This window comes from Amblyomma americanum, chromosome 3 (genome assembly GCF_052857255.1).
Source record: "Amblyomma americanum isolate KBUSLIRL-KWMA chromosome 3, ASM5285725v1, whole genome shotgun sequence".
NCBI lineage: Eukaryota > Metazoa > Arthropoda > Arachnida > Ixodida > Ixodidae > Amblyomma > Amblyomma americanum.
In genome coordinates, this window is record NC_135499.1 from 194,198,511 (window position 1) to 194,218,686 (window position 20,176).

Consider the following 20,176-nt stretch of genomic DNA (forward strand, 5'->3'; position numbering starts at 1 on the left):
TCACGTGAATGCAGCAGCAAACGTCTTATTTCCTCTGCGCAACGTGAGGGAAGAGTTCGAATGCCAAAGCATGCTCCACAATATTCTGATTGCTTATAAAAGCTTATAAAATGCGTTCTGGATGGGCAAAATTTAATTTTACTGCAACCAGAGTGCATTGCTTGAGATGTAATGTTGCAATATGTAATTCACACACTCAGAATTAAGTTGCATGTGTCTGTTTCAGTCTGTGTGCAAAGATGGAGGTCAAATTAAGTATTTTGTGTAATACTTTTACGTTCCATAAACTTTTGACTAAGGTATACAAGGCAGCAAAAGCGCTTGAAAATTTTTTTGTGTTCCTGCATCATGTTGGGTAATATAGAGCGCAAGAAAGCCATCCATGGAACTGTGTTTTTGGAACAACTGATTTGCGGCACTCCAGAAAGACTACGCCTGCTCCTTTTTTTCACTCAGTTCCTTTAGACGCCATTTTTGCTGTCTTATTGCTCTCCGGGTTGCAGTCACCACTGCGTGACAATATTCCCAATTATAATAGGGCACGGGTTCGATCCTGACCACAGCGGTCGCGTTTTGCTGGAGGTGAAATGCTAGAGGCCTGTGTACAGTAGTGAGCAGCCCTGTCTAGAGTGCGCCAACGGTGCTCTGTGGAGCAAGTCAGCGCCATCTAACGTTGCGCTCTGGGTTTGAGTTGTGCATCCCATGCACATGCGCGGCCAAAATAAAGAGGTGCCTCCTCGTCGCCTCTCGGCCTCATTTCTGTTCAGTGCTTGCGCTTCACGCTGTCAGGGCCGCACTGAATGATGTGTAAAGTGTTTCGCGTGAATCATGAAGCGGCTATGCATGCAGTGATAGCGGGTTATCGCGCTTTTCAAAAGCAAGTGCAAGTGATATCGGGTGATTGCGCGCTTCAAACACACACCAGGCTAAGAGTGCGAGAATTGGGCCTAGTTGGCTGTTTGGTGTCTGTTTTCATCTTCTCCATATCTGGTTAGCGCTTTACCACCACGCACCATGCGTTTCAGGAGTATTGTTTGATGGCGTGTCTTTGCGCTGTGCTATCAGCTACAACGGATATCGCATTTGCATCCGTACAGATCTAGGAACTTGTTTGCAGAAATGCACGATCATCTGCTATCACTCGCGCTTGCTTGCCTGGCCGTCTTGTTACACTCGTGAGATACGGCGGAATGGTGGCGCCCTGGCAACCGTCACAGCGTCACAAATGCAGGCAGCGTGGCCCTGGCGGCCCGAAACGAACTCGCAAGGCGGGTGTTGGTCAAGGAAACAATGAGCGGGCATCCCTCGTGTTTTTGCTGTGCATGTGCACGAGACGCTTAACTCAAACCCAGAGCGTAACGTTGGATAGCGCTGACTTGCTTTGCAGAGCACCATTCGGCACGCTCTAGACAAGGCTGCTCACTACTGTACTGTGCGATGTCAATACACATTGAAGAACTCCTAATGGTCGAAATTATCCAGAGCCCTCCATTACTACTACCCTCGTAGCCTGAGTCGCTTTTGGATGTTAAACCCTATAAAAGCGTGCATATTTTGCCATGTCTGATCTAGCCTAAATTAGCGTCTGCTGTTAGTGTTTGGCCGATGACTACAGAACAACACTTAAGAATGGGCTGCTAGTTGGCAGCCAATTTGAAGAACACACAGACCCAAGTCAGCCATTGTGTTTGTTTGTTTGTTTTTTCTGTTGCCTGCTTTCGCTCTCAAATTATCTCTACATCAGTGTGGATTGAAATGTAGCTGGTGCAAACACTTCCAAAGCACTCGTGTGTGGATATGTCCCTGTTTCAGATTGGCACATTCATATCTTTTCATAAACTGTCCCCATTTTCGTTTGCACTCCCACAGTTATGTGGCCTGCTCTTGTGCATTATCATCACTTTAAAAGAAGAGGTATTATTTTTGTAGCGATAGCTACATTACGGTAGCATTTCGAGCCTTCAGCGTGGTGGCGCACAACCCTGTGGCGGCGCCACCACACTGTCGCGTGGTTCGTCACGTGGTGCGGAGCAGCTGCCAGCGGCGTGGCGCCGTGGCTGATCACATGGTTCGTCACGTGGTTGGTCACGTGACCAAGTTCCACTCGGCCAGCTGTAGCTATCGCGTCACTCCAGGTTTAACCAGAGCTGAACCACCGCCAATTTTTATTTTCTCTTCACATACAGTTGGTGGTACTCGACAAAAAAAAAAATGATGTGAAAAGTCTGCTAGGCTGTGCAGTAGACCTATCCCACCAATCTCACTATGTATGCGCATTTTCTATGTGGCAGCCATGATGCTTGCAGATCTTGTATTAAATGTATTAAATTTTAAGAGCATTAATTTGCAGGAGTGAAAACTGTATTCTCATGCTCAGTTTATTCAGTTGAAATCCAAAAGTTTATCAAAAAGATCCTTATAATTATGAATGTATCCTTGTTGGTTAGTAAACAATTCATCGCTTTGAAGTCTGCATTTCAACCCATGGTTGCCATTCCCTGCTCGGCGATAAAGTAGCAGCCTTGCTAACTAGTCCCGCACGCCACCTCTTGGGTAATCTGAAGTGCTGATAAGCGTTTCTATTACTATTTGACATGTGCTAATAACTACAGCTACCAGCATTCTCCACGACAGTGGTGGTGTGGCAGCACTCGTGGTGGGATAGGTTTATTGGCACATTGTGTGATAAGCATGACAGTCTACCCGAATCTATTCTGAAATTGCCCATTTTGTTTTCCCTTCAGGTGAGAAGGTGCTTTCCTGGAATCAGGTGGATGCTGTGAAGTTTTGTGATGCAGGTATGGCAAGCAACAATAGTTTTCCTGGTCAGTGAGAGATCATGTTTAGAAAGACAGCTCAGTGGTGAGGTGTAAGGTGGCAAAAACAAACAAGAGAATGCTGTGTTGTTCTCCATTTTGTGTCCTCTTGTCTGCCCTGTTTTTATGAGCACAATGATAAGCAACAGTAACTAACTGGCATAATTAAAATACAGTAAAATCTTGTAATTCAAATTCATTGGAGCCATGAAAAATATTTTAATTTGCCAGGTTTTCGAATTAGCCGAGAACAGAAAAAAAAAATGGGGCGGGCAAAATTTTTTTGCAGGAACATGCTACCTTTATTTAGCAAACTTTGCTATTAGTGTAAATTGCCAAGTAAGAGTTTACTGAGAATATAAGACAACCCCCTAATTCGTAGCCCTTGCTGGCCAAAAAAAAAAGTTGACTCCAAATGTAATTCGACGCTTACACCCTACTTTCCCATCCTCTGCGTTCACTTTACCTCAGTGCCGCACTCTGTTTTGTAGTTTCCCGCGAGATGGCATCATTGCTCATAATCCAAAGCTATAAACTCGTAACAATGCGATCACAATGACAGCGGCCAGAAGCCAGTGGAGATCAAAAATGACATAAACGGCACTGCATCCTCTCATCTTTATTCACGTGTGGCCTGATTGACTACTGGCAAAACCAACTGCAAACGTTCCTGTAGTTTCGGATTCCGGCATGATGCAAGCCCTGCAGGAAGTTTGCTCTCATGTTACCAAGCACTCTTCTGAGGGAGTGACTGTCAGTGCAAGCAAGCTGGGTAAACAGCACGTGATCGAATTTTCTTTAGCACACGGGGTTATTTTTTTTTAACGTGTGGGGCCTAGTGTACTGCCAGGAACGGCAGTGGCAGAGAACACATACTGCCTGCAGCTCATCCGAAACTACCTTTGACCCTGTACATATGAGTCGATCCCCCAATTTCAGGTTGTTGTTTTTCTAAAGGAACGTAGATTTATATGCAGCAGTTACAGTACCTAAAGTCATCAGAGGTGCCTGTAGCATAACCCTCTTACCACAGCACACCACACAAAGAAACTGTGCAGGCCAGCATTGCGCACACTCAGCCATCGCCAGACGCTCACTGGAGAGGAGCGATGAGCACATACACTACTGCTTCCAGTCCGGTCATGCCTTGACAAAGCACCCAGAACACATTACATTGAAACCCTTATCTTGCAATGAAACACATCTTCTCCTCTGCAGGCACGCGCTTCAGCGGTCCACAAGGCATACCATAGATTGTTTTTTGTGCTTCTCATATCAAACATTGGCATCGCTCCGAGGCTTCAAAGGATTTTTGCTGAACCAGTTGGCGGAGAAGTCTGGATAGGGCATTCCCGCATAACACCCCAGATCTTTGAACTAACGAGGCTGGTGCAGGCCGTTGGTTCAAATTGTCCGGTAAAATTTACATTAGAAATTACAGGACCTCAGAAATTTCTCATATTAACAGTTTTAATTATAGATTACTGTATGTATCTGTCACCATTTCAGCATGTGTTGCACAACGTTATCAGCAATGATCTAATCTTGTTGCTTGTGTTCCGTGTGGCCAAAATTTTTCATGTGCAGAGCTCTACGCAGTTGATGGAAATCCACGTAAGCACAGCCAGTGCTCCATGCAGCATCAGCATTGTGTGGACGGGGAGGCTGCAGTGATGTACCATAGAGGCATAATGCCAACAATGCATGGTCTTCTCAAGAGCCTGCTTCACTGGCTGCTCCAGTTCTTTTGTCCTTCATTATGAAAATCAGTCAGTCAACTGTGGTTCACTGGGTGCATCTAACCCCAGTGGCCACTGAAGACACCCATTGAATTTCACTTGGCAGCAAGTTGATTAGCATCAGGCTCTATAGTAGACCACTCACTTGCAGCAGCTTTGCGCCTGTGTAATGCATCAGCATGGCTTTCATAGGTGCCTACTGCTGCCACATTACAGAATGCTCACATCGAGGGCCTTACCTGCCCCATTTAGTGAAAACCCCTCAGCATGTGTGTGTGCGTGTTACGTGTGCATGCTCGATGGTACCCATGAAAGTGGCGTCCTCATGCAACCCGGCATGTGGCGGTTAAATTAATAATTGGTCGTGCGAGGTTGCCCTGGATCACTTAAGTCCCACTGGGGGCAGCACCTGCCATCCCAGGGCACTGGCAGGTGGTGGTTAAATTAATGATCGGTCACACAAGGTCGCTTGGAACAACCTGGATCACACAAGTCTCTGGTGGCTGCATCCAATCCCAGGGCACTGGCACACTGCTTAACCGCTGTACCAGTGTGCCAGGAGTGGTCTGAGGACTTCCAGGGATCTATGAATCGTATGATGTTGGGCGTACGTCATTTTTCATTGTATAATTGAGGCTCTTGATGCATTTTTCCTGTGGGGTATTTGCTGGGCTCGCACCATTTCATCCTAAAATGTGGGTTGTTGCATGAACGGGGTTCCGCTGCAAATGCACTCAGGAAAAAAAAGTGTGCAGTTGCCGTTGTACTCCTGGCAGTGTAAGGAGGGCCGATATGAGGAATTGAGATGGGGAAAAAGATAAGGTGTCTGAGCAGCCAGCATACCCAAGACAAATGCTCTGTTTGCATTCATTTTCATATTAATTAGGCTTTGCGGCACTGAGCTGAGCCTTGAGGCTCGAGGTGCACTATTGTTAACACTTGACTAATGAAAGGAACCAAAACATTAGTTACTGCACTTCAAAAAGCTACGCCGTTTTCATTCATTCACAGCCTTAACATAGCCTAGCCCAAACTCACTTCGCTACTTCCTTTGGTTATTAGGAAGGATAGACGACTCTGGCTAATTTCTTGAACCGTAATTACTACTAAAGTTTGCACAGTGGAGAATGTGCGGCAATGACTCAAACGCAGGTTGACACATAGTGCACATGGTGATCACCATGTGCTGATCAATGGAGATGTCAGCGGCACCATTTGATATGCGTACAGACTTCAGCAGCCATTTTTGAAAGGAGTGTTAAACTCTGTAGGCGCCTTTGGACCCGTGAAAATAAACGAATTGGCGGCCTTATGTTTCCATCTAGGTCACTTGTACTTCACAAATACTTCACGAAACCGCACCCAGGATGGAAATTAATTGCATCACCTTGTTGGCTTAGCTGGCAGGGAATTGGAAACACTTGACTTTTGCGGAAATTTTGTTCCAGCGGTGTTTGTCGTGGTGGGGCTTAACTGTACCTGATTGCCTTCGTTCAGAAAATAGGCTGTTTTTTACTCCACCCTGCGTGCACTTAGCAGTTGTCTGCACAGCAAGCCAGACAGTTCAGCATTTTCTTATAACTGACAAGAATTGTGCTGGTGCCGATGCAGTTAAGTTGATAAATAAAACAGGCCTGCATTGATTGATGTTTTCGTGCTTTCCCGCAGTGTTAATGTTGACATCTGGTTATCGTGAAAGGACACTTGCTTTTGGAGCAGCAGTGTGTGTAGCCTCACGTATAACCCTGACTTGATTCTCCAACTGGGAATGTGTTGTCGCTTCCTTGCAGTCACAGAGTTCCTGACAGAGCATCCCACACCTGATGGTTCTGCTGTCAGTCTGCCAGGAAAGAAAACTAAAGCTGCGGCCAAAAAAGTGCGTATGCTGCACACTTCTGGTAAATAAAGGTCTTGCACAGAGCAGCAGCAACAATGCCGGCCGGTCTGTTCGGGACTATTGCAATCTACTAATACTCTTATGTTCTTCAGCCTCAACAAATGTGGCACAGCTGTGAACTAGCTGCTGCAAACAAGGCTGCTAACAGTCCATAGTGGTCATATATCAGGGAGAGAACAGTGCTGAAATTTGGTGTCTGCTGCAGGGTTCACTTGTGAAGCTTTGGGAGGTTGTATACAGCAGAAAGTAGCACTCTAATTGATTTATTAAGGCTCTGCTTTTTATTAGGGCCTGATGTGGCCAGATATTTACTGCTCCAAAGCCTTAGTCAACATATAGACTGTTAATTAGTTGACAATGCATAACCAGGTACCAGACATCAAAGGAAGAGTTGCTTCTAAGCAAACATTGGTTGTCTAGTTTTTATGCTGTTTCTTAACCAAAGGTGACCTATAAATTACTTATATTTGGGGTCTAGTTTCAAATGTACTCTAAGTAATTACATTAAGCAGTAATAATAATGATCCTGAGTCTGTGCACACACTAGGGACAAAAGTGGTTGTTTCATGAAGAGATTATTTTTGACATGTCTTTATACCCTAGAAAGCACTAGCGACAGGAAGGAGTAAGAAGAGCTTTTTGACAGGACAAGTAATTTCACTTGAGTGTGGTCTTCAGTTTTCAGCTTGTAGTTCTCTTGTGTTGTTATGGTCTAAAAAAATCTGCATTGTTCAAGGCGTATATTAAAATATCGCTTCCAACAATGTAACGTTGCACAATTCAGTACACCCTGCAGCAGATAAAAACGATTGTGTGTGCCCTGAGCATTAAGCCATTTCCCTCAGATTTTCAGGAGTAAAAAAAAAATTCTGCATTTACTTTTGTAGGAACTTGGCTGATTAAGATGTTATAGCTGATTTTCATGAGGTGAGGGATATAGTAAATTAGTAATCCTAGCTGCTGAAAGCAGAAATGCAGCGTATAGAAATATTGATACCAAATCATTTCCCTAAGACCTACCGTGGTGGCTCAGTGGCTATTGCGTTCAGCTACAGAGCTGACGACGCAGGTTCAATTCCCGGTTTTGGTAGCCACATTTCATTGGGAGCAAAATGCGAAAGCCCTTCACTACAGCATGCTTCAGAGGCATTCATTTGTGTTTAGCTGGCAAAATTTTTGTAATTACTATCGAAGGGATCCCTTAGGTGATGAGGTTGACTAAATAACAAAAAAGTTTGTTGCATTAACTGTGAAAGAAGGCTTACAACTATTTGTGTAAGAGTGTTGGTGAGCAATGCATTGAGAAAGGAAATTCTATTTCCTAGCTGCCCAAGGAAAGAAAAATGTGGAAAAGGATTTAGTTATGGCATTTGAGTGCAACACAAGTGCAAAAGCGAATGAAAGTTGCAGCAGTGATGCAGACTGAATTAAGTACTGAACTCCTCTCCCCTTTCAGTGCTTATAAGAATAAGGACTAGGAATGTCATGTTCTCTACTAGATAGATGTTGCACATTGCATGATACAAGGTTGAACTGATGGGTGAATGTATGCTTTGAAGTGGCTTATGTATTATGGTAGTTCCGAAACAACAGCTGCATTTATCATGAAAGTTGTGTTTGACAGCACACTCTGTTTTTCCTAGGAGAGCATAGTAGAGGAAGACGAAGAGTCACAGATGCGAGCGGCCATTGAAGCATCGCTGCGTGAGAACACTGCCCAGACTCGTGACTCAGCCTCAGATGATGATCAGAGTGACCTGGAGACTTTTGACTCAGACACAGAGGCTGGGCCAGTGCATACAAACAGCAACCACAGCAGCATGCAGGTGGATGCATCACCACCAGCTAGGGACAGCACAGCTAAGGCCGGTACCAGTGCTGCAAGATGCGACGGAGAAGAATGGAAGAGGTTCCTAGGCAGTGAAACAGGTGTGTAATAGACGCAAGGCGGAAGAAGTGTTGTATTTTTTGTTGTGTGGTGACATTCTCTTAATGTTTTTGTTGGTGGAGCTTGCCCACTAGGAGGACATAAAAGTGTTTATTTGGAAGGAAGGTGCGGGAGGGGGGGACTGTTTTATTTTAACTGCCACAGTGGCGGGGAGATTCAAAGCATAAGCGTTCCTTTATTACTGCATTCTTGACAAGACATACATTGGCAACGAAGTTTCTAAACAATTAGGATATTGTGGAAGGTTGGGAGCAGAACAACCAGGCAACGGTGTCGGAACAGGTGCAACAGGTGGTTGCAGCTGCGTTGTGTCTACTTCTTTCCATCCTTCGCTATGTGGCTGCACTGTGCTTGTTCTCGCTTACATAGCCTGCATGTGCTAAAGTTTTGAAAAACTGACAAATTGGCAAGGACATGGGCCCATTAAAATGTTGTCTTTTCTTTTCTTTTTTTAATGCATTAGCAATACTACCCTCATTTTAGCAAAATCTGTTCATCTGTTGTGTGACGGCCGCCCCCTCCAAGACGCTCCTCCCACTACCCACCCACTTCTGCCCGCCACCTACCTTCATCTAGATGCTGCCATTCTCTACCAACCAACCCACCTCCACCTTACACAACCTTCACCAACCAACCACCTCCTTCCTCCAGAAGGTGCTACCCACCACCCATTCACTCACTTCCACCCTCCAGACACCTGCACTCAAGCCCACGAAGCACTGGAGCGGAAAAGCAACAGCGAGATACAATTCCAGAGATGCAACAGGATGGCGATCATTGTAGAAATGAAATGAACCAATACTGCTAACGCAGTTTTATCACATCACATCATGTGATCGCCTGTGCTTTTCCTTTTTTTTTAATTTTTAGCCTCCCCCTCTCTCTGGCTACAGCCTTGGAAAATATTAACTGTGTTAGAATTGGAAGAGACTCCCGAATTGCTCGGGAGTCTCTTGAACTTTGACCAAGCCTCCCTAACTGTTCGAGCATGACCTTGTTTCTTCCAAATATTGTCCCTGGCTTTGTGCTCAGAATATTTTTATAAAAAACAAACTCACTGGATGATATATTGGCAAACCATAATTATACCATAATCGCTAGCACATGTTGGTTATTGGCCGAAAGCCAGTGCAACCGCAGCTGCTGCAACCGCCAGAATATTTTTTGCACTTTGAAAATTTGGATTCTCATATCTATCTGAGGAGCCACCAGCTTTTTACCGGGCTATTGCAAATTTCTGGCCGGTCTTTCGAAATAAGCAATGTCTGAAAACTTGGTTTTTCGAACTGAACAGAATGTATCTGGTGCTACTGTCATGGTGCAGGGAGTGGCATGTTGAATTTCCTCTTAGTTTAGTATGTTTCTATGAGTTTTTCTGGCCCTTTTTCGGGCTGTTCGCCATTTTCCTCAGTATTGTTGGGGGTTTGTTGCGAGAAAGTGACAGGCAGGAGGTGAAGAGGGTCGGACTCGAAGGATATGATGGCACCCAAAACCGTCAGCATTAGATAAAAGGAACAATGCAGTGTGTAGCCTCAAATACCATCTGCGCTGCTTAAGATGAGCTTGTTCGAAACTGTCAGTGTTACAGCACAAACATGCATTCTGCAACCCGAGTAGCCACCTTCGAATCATATTGGGAATGACGAAAAGTGCGGTTCTGTCGCACAGGTTAGAAAACAGAGTGAGGACGGTGGCACTCGCAGGCGCTCTATGTTTCTGCGTGTATCATCAGTGACGGTATAGAGGAATGCTCTGTCGCACAGGTTAGAAAACAGAGTGAGGACGGTGGCACTCGCAGGCGCTCTATGTTTCTGCGTGTATCATCAGTGACGGTATAGAGGAATGCTCGGATACAGTCTGTCTTTCAGAAGTGGTCCACTGTTAGTGGTACGCGGTGATCTGCAAATCTTCTGAGCGAATTATCTTTAGACACTTGGCATAGTTTCAGTGTGCAACACGGGACTCAGGAATAAAAGTTGCACATTAGCAACTACTGGGGAAATCCAAATCTTCTGCTGGTGAAGTGCCACCACATTTAAAAATGCCTTTGGAAAATGCACTGCAGAAAATTTCTGGAGTGAACAAAGTCCTGACTGGCAAATACACTCATAACTTAGACAATTAAATACCCTTGGACACATACACTTGTTGTGGCCCCTCCCCCCGTTATCTCCCGAATTTTGACATTGGCAGGTTGGCAGGTAAGGGTATGCCCAGACTTCAAGCAGACTCATCAACGCAGATTATTCATGCCAACTGTAGAGATTCGCATATCTTATACTAAGCTGAGAAATACATATCAACTTTGCAGCTGATCACAAGGTCGTGGGATCGAATCCCACCTGCGGCAGCCCATATTTCATTGGAGGCGAAATGAAAAAAAACCCCTGTGTTGTGCAATGTCAGCACACAGTAAAAAGCCCCAGGTGGTCTAAATTAATAGGAAGCCCTCCACTACGGCGTTCCTCATATCCTATGTGCCACTTTGGAACATTAAACGCTGCATACCATTACTTTTGCCAAAACGTGTGCATTGCCTGGCGGCAGCTTGAGTGCTATAAGGCGTTAGTATACATTAGCATTTGTGACTAACAGTACACAGCTGCAAATCGTAGAGGCCATACCAATGTATGGCTTTCCTTTGTGCGGTGGTGCTGGTGCCCACTGAAGTGTTTAGAATGCGGAATCCACGAGAAAGCTAAATTTCCTCTTCGTCTGGAGATGTTACCTGATTAAGGTGTGCAACTGTGCAGGTTGCACAGGGAAGTGCTGAGCACCCGCTTCAGTTTATGGCTGCATGCTTGGACTGCCAGAAATTAAGATTTCATCATGGATTCCTGTCCCGAAAACTTATGCCATGTATGTGTGGGAATGCATGCATTTATTTGTTCCTCACATTTTTGTATTCAAATTTACAGATGAAAAATCAGAACTAATGATCAGATTCCCAGATGGGTCAAGGAAAGTGATGACGTTCCCATGTACATCAAAACTCAAGGTATGTTGGAGTACCTTCTTGTGCTAGCAGCACTGTGTGTTTCTTTAGGAGTAGGTAACTGAGGTTGCTAGACTTTGCGCCACTACATTGGAATTGAAATGTGTTGTGCATTTGTGCAGCTGGTCGGGCAATGGGCATTTAGAGAAACTATGACCTAATTATGTTTTGCTTGTTAAAATTGTATATTGTAGGCTAGCGTGAACACGTCTATCCAGCTTTCCGTTTTAACCATGAAGCACTTGGCACTGTTGTGAACCAAAGCAAAGAAAGCAAGGAAGTCTAAATCTCAGCTTTAGTTTATCAAGGATCAGAATGAAGGTGAAGGAACTTTTGCTGCCAGATAGATATACATACTGTAAAAACCGGAATATAGGTCAAAATTTTTCAAAAAAACCATGGTGAAAAGTCGACCTCTGTCTTATATACCGGTCATTGGCGGAAAAACTACGGAAGTCTTGCAACAATGGGCGTCTGAACTCAACAGCGTCCCTCCATCACCATCACCATCAGCAGCAGTGCCGCCTTTTTGCGTTTCCGTAGTTGCAAAGCTATTTTGGTTAGAGGCTGCTTTTTCACTTTTTGTTTCAAAATGAGCGGAAGCCGTCGGCAATTCACCGTCGCCTTCAAGAAAAACGCGATTGAGTATGCGGAAGCTCACGGCAACCTGGCGGCACAGCGCGAATTTGGAGTATCCGAAAAGAGCATTCAGTACTGGTGGAGGCCGAAGCTGCGTATTACAACTTGCAGCAACCAGAAGAAAATATCATTTCGTGGGCGGACCGCAGCATATCAAGAATTGGAAGGAAAGGTTGCGGTGCGTGCAAGATCGCTGCCTGTGACTTCCGAATGCATCCGCGTGAAAGCGGTAGGGATGCGGACCGCAGCGTATCCAGAATTGGAAGGAAAGATCGCGTTTCGTGCAAGATCGCTGCCTGTGACTGCCGAATGCATCTGTGTGAAAACGGTAGTGATCGCGTGTGCCTCTAGACTCACGAGGGCGCAACTCAAGGGCTTGCCTTCCTGGGTGCGGCGATTCATGAAGAGGAAGGGCTTTGCTCTACGGCGCCGTACTTCTCTGTGCCAGAAACAAACACGCGGGTCGATGGGCACGCGGTACTGTTAAAAAATTGGTCGGGTGTACATACGAGCAGCAGTTAAATGAAAATAAATACTGTCACCATTGTGCAACCTGTCGAGTCACCTTTGTTTCAAGGTAAGGGTGTCTGTCGATAGTTTTTTCATTGAAAAAGGAAAAATTTTTTTCATTTTTAGAATTGGTTAGTTGGGGGGTTGACCTATATTCCGGTCCGACCTATGGTCCGGTTTTTACGGTATTCAAGTGCCTCCACAATGTTACCAGCAGCAACAAATTCTCTGGCAAGCAAACCGTTGAGCTGGCATATGTAATAACAGCTTATCCTGACGACAGCCTGTTCATAGTGAGATTCACATGCTACACTTTAAACACGAGAGGACAATAAGCAGTGACTGAGAAGGGTTAGTACTGGCTTAGATGTCAGAATTTTGTTAAAAAGACGGGAAAATTGGTGCCAAGCAAAGTTACAGTTCTGTATTCCACAGAAGCCAGTTCTCATATACCAGGTGCTTCAGGGAAGCCCACCACTAATTTTTAAAAATAGGCTTTTTGACATATTAAGATCACTGCTATGGCATAGCAGTGCTGGTGTTGCCTGACATCAGAAAAAAGGTGAATCACGCTACGTAGTGAGCTGGTTCTGATAGTTAACTTTTTAACTATTATAGTTAGGCACCTGGTTGCAGTTGGAGATTTGTAACGGCTGTTAGTGATAGCCATATCAGTTTTTAGAATTTTGAAAACGCGATTACCCTGGGCGCTGGAGCTCAACAAATTGTCAAAGGACGCACACGTTGCAAAAGCGCTCATCTTTTGTCGGCGAAAAACAATGCCCTCAGTGCACACCACTCTGTGGCACATGTCACGAGACCTTCTCTCTTCTCTGGGCTGGAGCAGCAGCAAGCTGCAAGCACTGCAGTGCAGGCGGGACATAAGATCGCACGGCACATGCACCACGAAGTGACGTACACTGGGGGCATTGTTTTGTGCTCGACAATGTCGCGTGCTCTTTGAAAGTGCACATCTTTTAGCATGAGATGGCCAAATTTTGTTGAGCCACAGCACCGAGGGTAATTGCATTTTCGAAATTTCAAATGTTATATGGCTGTTACTAACAGCCCACTACAAATTTTCAGTTGCAACCACATACCTAACTGTAATAGTTAAAAGTTAACTATCAGAAATTAGTTAACTGGCTCATTATTTGGCATGATTCACTTTTTTTTTTTCTGATGTTAGCTAACGTTGGCACTGCTGTACTGTGGAAGCGAGCTTTATACCCCAAAAAGCTTATCTTTAAAAATTAGTGGCAAGCTTCCCATTTCTCGCACACACATACAGTAGTGAACAGAAAGATATATTTTCAATTTTTTCATATTCTTGAAATCGTTGCCTCATTTTGTAATAAAAAACATATCGCCAATGCATTCACTCAGCACAGAAAGCAGCTGTTATTTTATTTTATTAAGCTGTTCAATATATTTGCTGTGGGAATAAATTGTTTCTTAATATGATAATAGGCATGGGTTGCTACTATTGTGTAAAAAGTCTCTATTCTCATCCCACCAACCTCGTGCGCAAATTTTTGTGCGCTAAAAAAAAAGTTGAGTTCGGGAAACTGAACTGTCATATCTTTTTGCTCACTTCTGTTCAAGTAGCATATCCTTATATCTGTATGTACCCCTTTGTAAGAAGTTTAGAGCCCAGGGGATTTTCTTCTGAGCCACACCGGGTGGCTTGTAATGCACATCCTTAGTGATCAGAATCCTGACGGTAAAGTTTGGCGCTGCCCCCTCCAGCGGGTTGGACTTCCAAAATGCTACAGGAGCCCCACTACACAGCTTATGGCCGGTTCACACGACGGTCCGTTTGCCCGCGCCCCGCGCATCACATGTTCATGAGCCACCAAAAACTGGCCTGCGATCCAATGACGTCAAGCGGATGCGACGGACCAAAAGAGCAGACGACGCACTGGGTGTACCACTGTTGCCAGATTATTTTTAAGTGTTTGGCAACGCTGGTCAAACTGGTTTTTCATCCCGACCCATGACTGCGATTGAATGGTGCAGGTGCGGCCCTTTGTCCAATTCCTCAATGGCCTGGGTCGTCCTGCTAGCCGAGTCGATCGCTTTGTCACGGTAGCGAACGCAGTACAGCTTGTCAAAACAGCGCGCCAGCTCAACGCCATTCAGCCAAATGCGGCACCCGAAATACTGGCAAGAGTGGTGGTTGCCAGAGCTGGCGCGCACATCTTCGCGGGCCGCCGCTAATTCCCACGAGGGGAGAGGCACTTGAACTTCCTTAATTGTCCAGTCCGCGGGCCGACAGCACGCCTCTCGATTTGGTGACACACGAACACGTGATGATGCGTGCGTCGCATGTACCCCGAGGCCTACCCGACTGATCCGTGTAGAGTCTGCCGGAGGGAGATGGCAGATCACACGCACATCTTGTGGGACTGCATCAGAAATCCAAAGGAAGCAAGATCAAGAACAATCCCGCCGCGGCTGGAGGCAGCCGCGAAGAGCAACGACCAAGACCAACAGCTATGGGCCGTCCAGCAGGTCCTCGGGGCGCTCAAAAGGCAGGGACCCAGCGAGCCGGCAACGGCGAGCGGAGACCCGCGCCGAGGAGCGGCAACCTCGTAGACGACGTAGGCCCTCGTCGGGGCGTGCGAGCGCCCAACTGCAGGCACAAATAAAGTTTGCTCCAATCCAATCCAATCCAATCCGCGGGCAAACAGTCCGTCGTGTGGATCGGCCATTAGAAGCAAGCCCCGTGGAGTTGTACATCTGTGTTTATCGTATTAGAAGTACAGATCCATATGCCCTACGCTTTCTTGTAATAGTGCCAGTGCAAAATGAACTTCGGTGCCAAGGCATTTATTACACCATTTTTTACCTTAAGGTAATTTGGCAGCTGAGAAGTGGATGCACAATGTCATCCACTTGCGCCCTCATGTAAGACCATTCAGGTGCTGCAGAGAAGGCTTTCTAGCACGTGTAGCAGATTATGAATGCTTTTTACCTCTATTTGTTGCAAGCATCAGGTGCCTATTTTAAATGTCATTGTTAACATTTCATCACTTCTGTTAACTGTGTATATTTAGTGATCTTTATTCAGCAGATATATTTTAGCTGGGAGTCAGAATTCATCTACTTTATCAGTGTATGTCAACCTTAACCCTTGGCTGACAGTTTCAAGGGATACGTGGGCCCATTTTACTTGGCAGCTGAGAGGTCTGCAGTTGATATTTTTCAGCTGCGAGGCGAGGACAACTGTACTGTGACTTTGACATGTAACTTAATTGTGCTAAGGCCCATAATTTTCTACGACGAAAATTTTTGCGAAGTGAGACCAAAAACCTACAGTATTCTGCAAGAAGCAGCTGCGCTATTCGCCTCGATGGCCCAAAGTTGTTGAGAAGTTGGCTTTTCCTCGCAGCTCACGAGCCTAGTGGGTGAGCTCGCTGTGGGTATTTTGAAGGACAGTGAAAGAAAAAAATTCGCACCATATTCACAGTTCGGTTCCATATTTTAGGTAAGATGCTTTCTGAAGCAGGTGTTTCAGCAAAAAAAAAATGCATTATATCTTTGCAGCTACGGTAATATTGCTTTAGACAGGCGCCAGTATCTTGACTGTTCCGATAGAAGCGTGCAGGCGTGTTGCTGCCTGAACCACAGCTCTTGACACACTAGCTTACTTAAGCAGATTGGGGAGCAGGCGTGTCAAGGCACCAGTATAACTTTGTTGTTACCAGAATCTAAAGATAATTTAGACGATTTAACTAATCACATTCCCATCATTCTATTATTCCTAGTCTGAAAGGCACAAACATAGTATGATCAAAAATAGTGTGTGACTGCTAATGAAAAACGATTCTGCGAAAATTGCCGAAATCCGCAATTTTTTACGCCATCGTGGAAAACTAGGGGCCTTAATGGCGTGCACATTTAAGGAAGGTGGGTTGAAGGATCACTTTGAGTGTAGTTCTGCTTTGAAATGTGAGACAGGAGGTCAGCTTGTGAAAGGTGCCGCTGCTAACCTTGCATTCATGTGCACTTCTCTCTTGGCTTCTCAGGCACTCATCATCTTTGCATCATGTAGTGGATTCAGAGAGGAGACCCACGAGCTGGTGACCAACTTCCCCAGACGCAACCTGAGCGAGTTGGACCATTCGTTGACGCTACGCGAAGTGGGCTTATTCCCTAAGGAGACACTGTTCATCCAACTGCGCAGTTCATGACCCCTGCTGCTGCCATGCCTACCCGCCTGGCCGCTGCCACTGCTTACAGTCATCCCAACAGGAGTGTCCTGAAACTCTTTCCACCAGTTACTGCCGCCGCCACTTTTTGCCACACACATGCTGGAAAAGGAGGAAACTGCAAGGAACGAATGGCTGTGTTTTGATGAGGTTGCAATGTTGCTTCTCCAGAGCACTCATTCATGGACACATGGCCACATTGTAAGATCCGAAGCCTCTTGGTGCAGAGGTTGCAAGCAGGCAGTAACTGATGCTTTGTAGCCAAGACTGAGGTCTTGGCTCTTACTGTGCAGCAAGAAATTATCTCCTTTTGTGTTGTTCCCAAGCAAGGAAAACCTGCCCACTGTTCTTACTTTGCAAAAGACTCAGCAGCTGCAGAAGGCTTCAAGGAAGAGCATATCTGACTGGACCTTTCTTATCTGTTTGACCATAGACTACGTTAAATTTGCCTGTGTCTACTCACTGGTCTGAAACCCTTGTTTAATGTGGAGGTGCCACCTTCTCAATGCTGAGCTCTCATTTAAAAGTGTCGTGATGAATTCGGCCTTCTGCTGACGCTACTATATAATACCGGCAACTTGCCAAGCAGTGTCGGCAGAAGCTTGAAAAAGTTTTTGCAACTCCTCTTACATGATGCTCTTTTCATGATAGCAGCTCAATTAGAGAAACCGTACAAATAACTAATTGGTCACTTGAAGCACTTTTGCAAAATAAAGGTTTCATTTTATGCTGTGTGGCCAACATAATTTCTTGTTTGGTGAGTGCTGTTTCATTTTTCTATGTGAAAAACGCATAGTAAGGCACTAGACTCTTTCTGTGTTCCTCCAACGCAACTGTGACTAACAGGACCTCTCTGAACTGGTAGCAGCATCCATTATGGGCCACAAGTGTGAAACCATGGAAATACATTGATAACACAGCTGTAAGAACGTGTCTCTCACTTAGCGTTCATGAGACTGCCATTGTCCACTTCTATAATCTATTTACAAGCTATTTTATCTTGAGCTTGCTTTCATAGGTTCTTCAAAAACTAGGAATGCTGTCTCTAAACAGGCAGCAGCAAAATTTCAGTATCTGGTACACAGTATTCAAAGAATGTTGCACACCGCTCAATTTGACAGACCATCCGCTTGGGTTTCAGCATCACTGGGCGAGCAGAATCAAATATAACTGGCTATAGCTTGACGTGCTTGTTGAGGCCCAGATTAAAGCAGAAAGCGATTCTATAATGTCGGTGTATGCAAGCCAATGTGTTCATTTGTTTTTTTTTTAACGTTGGGCCACATTTTGCATTGCAGCTTACTTGCATTTTGCTCATCTGCTTATGAAGCAGGTAGCCTTTGCAGCAAGGAGGTAGTGCTTCTGAGCTACAATGCTGTGCATTCCATCTGTTTGGAATACAAGCCCATTTTTATTACTCTCCCATTTGATTTTTTTTTTTTGAGCTTGCACTGTTTGTGTAACGAGGGCACATGCAACTGCAACATTGAGGCCAACTTGTTCTTTTTGTCTTCTGTGTACAGGTATCTGTGATGGAATACAGATCACAGTGTTTCTATGCTGTATTTCCTTTTTGTGGCAAAAACTACCATTTTATTGTGATTTGTTCATGAATACAACTAAATCTATGCCTCTTTTTTTTATTACAATCATTCCTTGTGTCCTCTCACTTTTTGTTTCCTATGGCATCACTGGAAAGTGCCAACAGTCGTCGGGTTGAAGGAAGTTGTGAGAAGAAAAACTTCGCCGCTACCACCAGACACCTAGCTGAAATGAACACAGGCAATTTGCACGTTTGTATGTACTAACTGACAACTTCAATTACTGCATGCTGCTTGCATAGTGTGAATGCAGGTTCTCTGTCGCAGATTATTATCTACAGCAATGAAAAATTATACATCATGAGGTATTTCTAGAAAATTGATCTTGGGAGTTCATTTGAACATAATGCAAGCTATTTTGTTGCAGTTTTTTCTCCCTTTTTTTTTATCTCAACACGTCGCCTGAAAGACAGGTTAGTTGGCATGAGGGTAAATTTCATTTTTTGCTGCAAGTTTTATAGCTAGCTGGCCACGGTTACAGTAGTAATTACGGCAGTCATTTTGGAACCTCATTAATTTGGCTTAAAACTTGTAACATACTTCTTCTAAACAGCTTAAAGCAATTATTCCTGAAAGGGTCTCTGAAAGGGTGTTTGACGTTGGCTGTAATACGCTTGCATTATGTGGAGCATAGGCCACCGAGTGTTCATGCCGTGTGCAAGGCCTCAAAAGCGAGCCGATCATCTACAATATATTTTAAAAATTCACGCTTATACGCCTTGGGGGCGACCAGCGATGCCGAACTTTCGCCTGAATCCGCACGCAACGCGTCATGCAGCGCTCATTACGTCAGCAGCGGAGGGCTATCATTTCTGACATCACGCAGCTACCATGGCCGCGGCCGGAAGCTCCGCGCGCGTCGGCAGCCGGCGGAGGAGCGCCGACATTTCTGCGCAAAAGTGACGGGAGAAGAGAGAGGCGAGAATATTAAATTCAAATTTTAACTACAGATAACTCGGCCGATGTACAAAAGATCTTCCTACACCTGGCGGAGGAGGCTTACTCTGTCACGGATCTCCCCGGAGAACACTCGGACCGAAAGAATGGACTAGGCGACAGGTGTACCCACACAGGGGCACATTTAATGAAACCCCAAAAACATGCAACCCACCTACCACGAACCCCGCCGCAGAGCTCGCGCACGGGCGCTCCACAAACACTACGGCATGGAACCGGGTGCTGTGTGGGTGGATGCCGCATGCACAGGCGAAGACGCGGTTGTAGCCATCACGAACCCCTCCCTACAACCGATTGCCACCCTTCACATATCCCTCACTGCCACTTCGGCGGAGGCTGAAGAGGCCGCTATTGCCCTAGCCATCACGCGCACTGAGGCCCGGTATATACTATCTGACTCTAAAACTGCCGTACTAAATTTCGCCCGCGGGAGAGTTCACGTCCCTGCATTTCGCATATTGAACTCCCTCGCCGCACATCCGCCCCGCCACATGGAGCTCATATGGGTGCCTGCCCACTCCGGGAATCCCGGAAAGGAGGCTGCCAACGCTTTAGCCCGAGGTTCTCTCAACCGGGCACCGGCGGCCTCCGATCTGGGGTTCTCACGGGAGCGCATGCATTCCTTCAGTGAACTGATGCAGGCCTGCAAAGCCGAGCATCGACTGTACCCCCCACCTCGTCCCTCCCTCGACAATTATCACCAGACACTTTGGAGGCGGCTCCAAACACGCACCTTACCCTCCCCTTATATACGCTCACGCTATCACCAAGTCCACACAAACCCCTCCTGTACCCTATGCCACCACCCCCAAAGCCACTCTCGATCATATCATTTTCCTCTGCCCGGCTGATCCTCCCCC

General features: G+C 45.6%; 2 protein-coding genes across 4 annotated transcripts in view; both read left to right on the forward strand.

The window, feature by feature from the left end:
• The window catches only part of LOC144125768 (UBX domain-containing protein 7-like), a 33,815-nt gene extending 15,405 nt beyond the window's left edge, over positions 1-18,410 (forward strand). For both annotated transcript variants that reach the window (XM_077659448.1, XM_077659449.1), the window contains exons 8-12: positions 2,745-2,798; positions 6,346-6,431; positions 8,096-8,381; positions 11,319-11,398; positions 16,576-18,410. In XM_077659448.1, coding sequence (XP_077515574.1) covers positions 2,745-2,798; positions 6,346-6,431; positions 8,096-8,381; positions 11,319-11,398; positions 16,576-16,740 — 671 coding nt within the window. In that variant the 3' untranslated portion in view covers positions 16,741-18,410. The remainder of the gene's footprint in view (positions 1-2,744; positions 2,799-6,345; positions 6,432-8,095; positions 8,382-11,318; positions 11,399-16,575) is intronic.
• LOC144125770 (dnaJ homolog subfamily B member 6-like) overlaps positions 1-20,176 on the forward strand; it is a 262,555-nt gene that overhangs the window by 132,360 nt on the left and 110,019 nt on the right. The gene's annotated exons all lie outside the window — the stretch shown is intronic.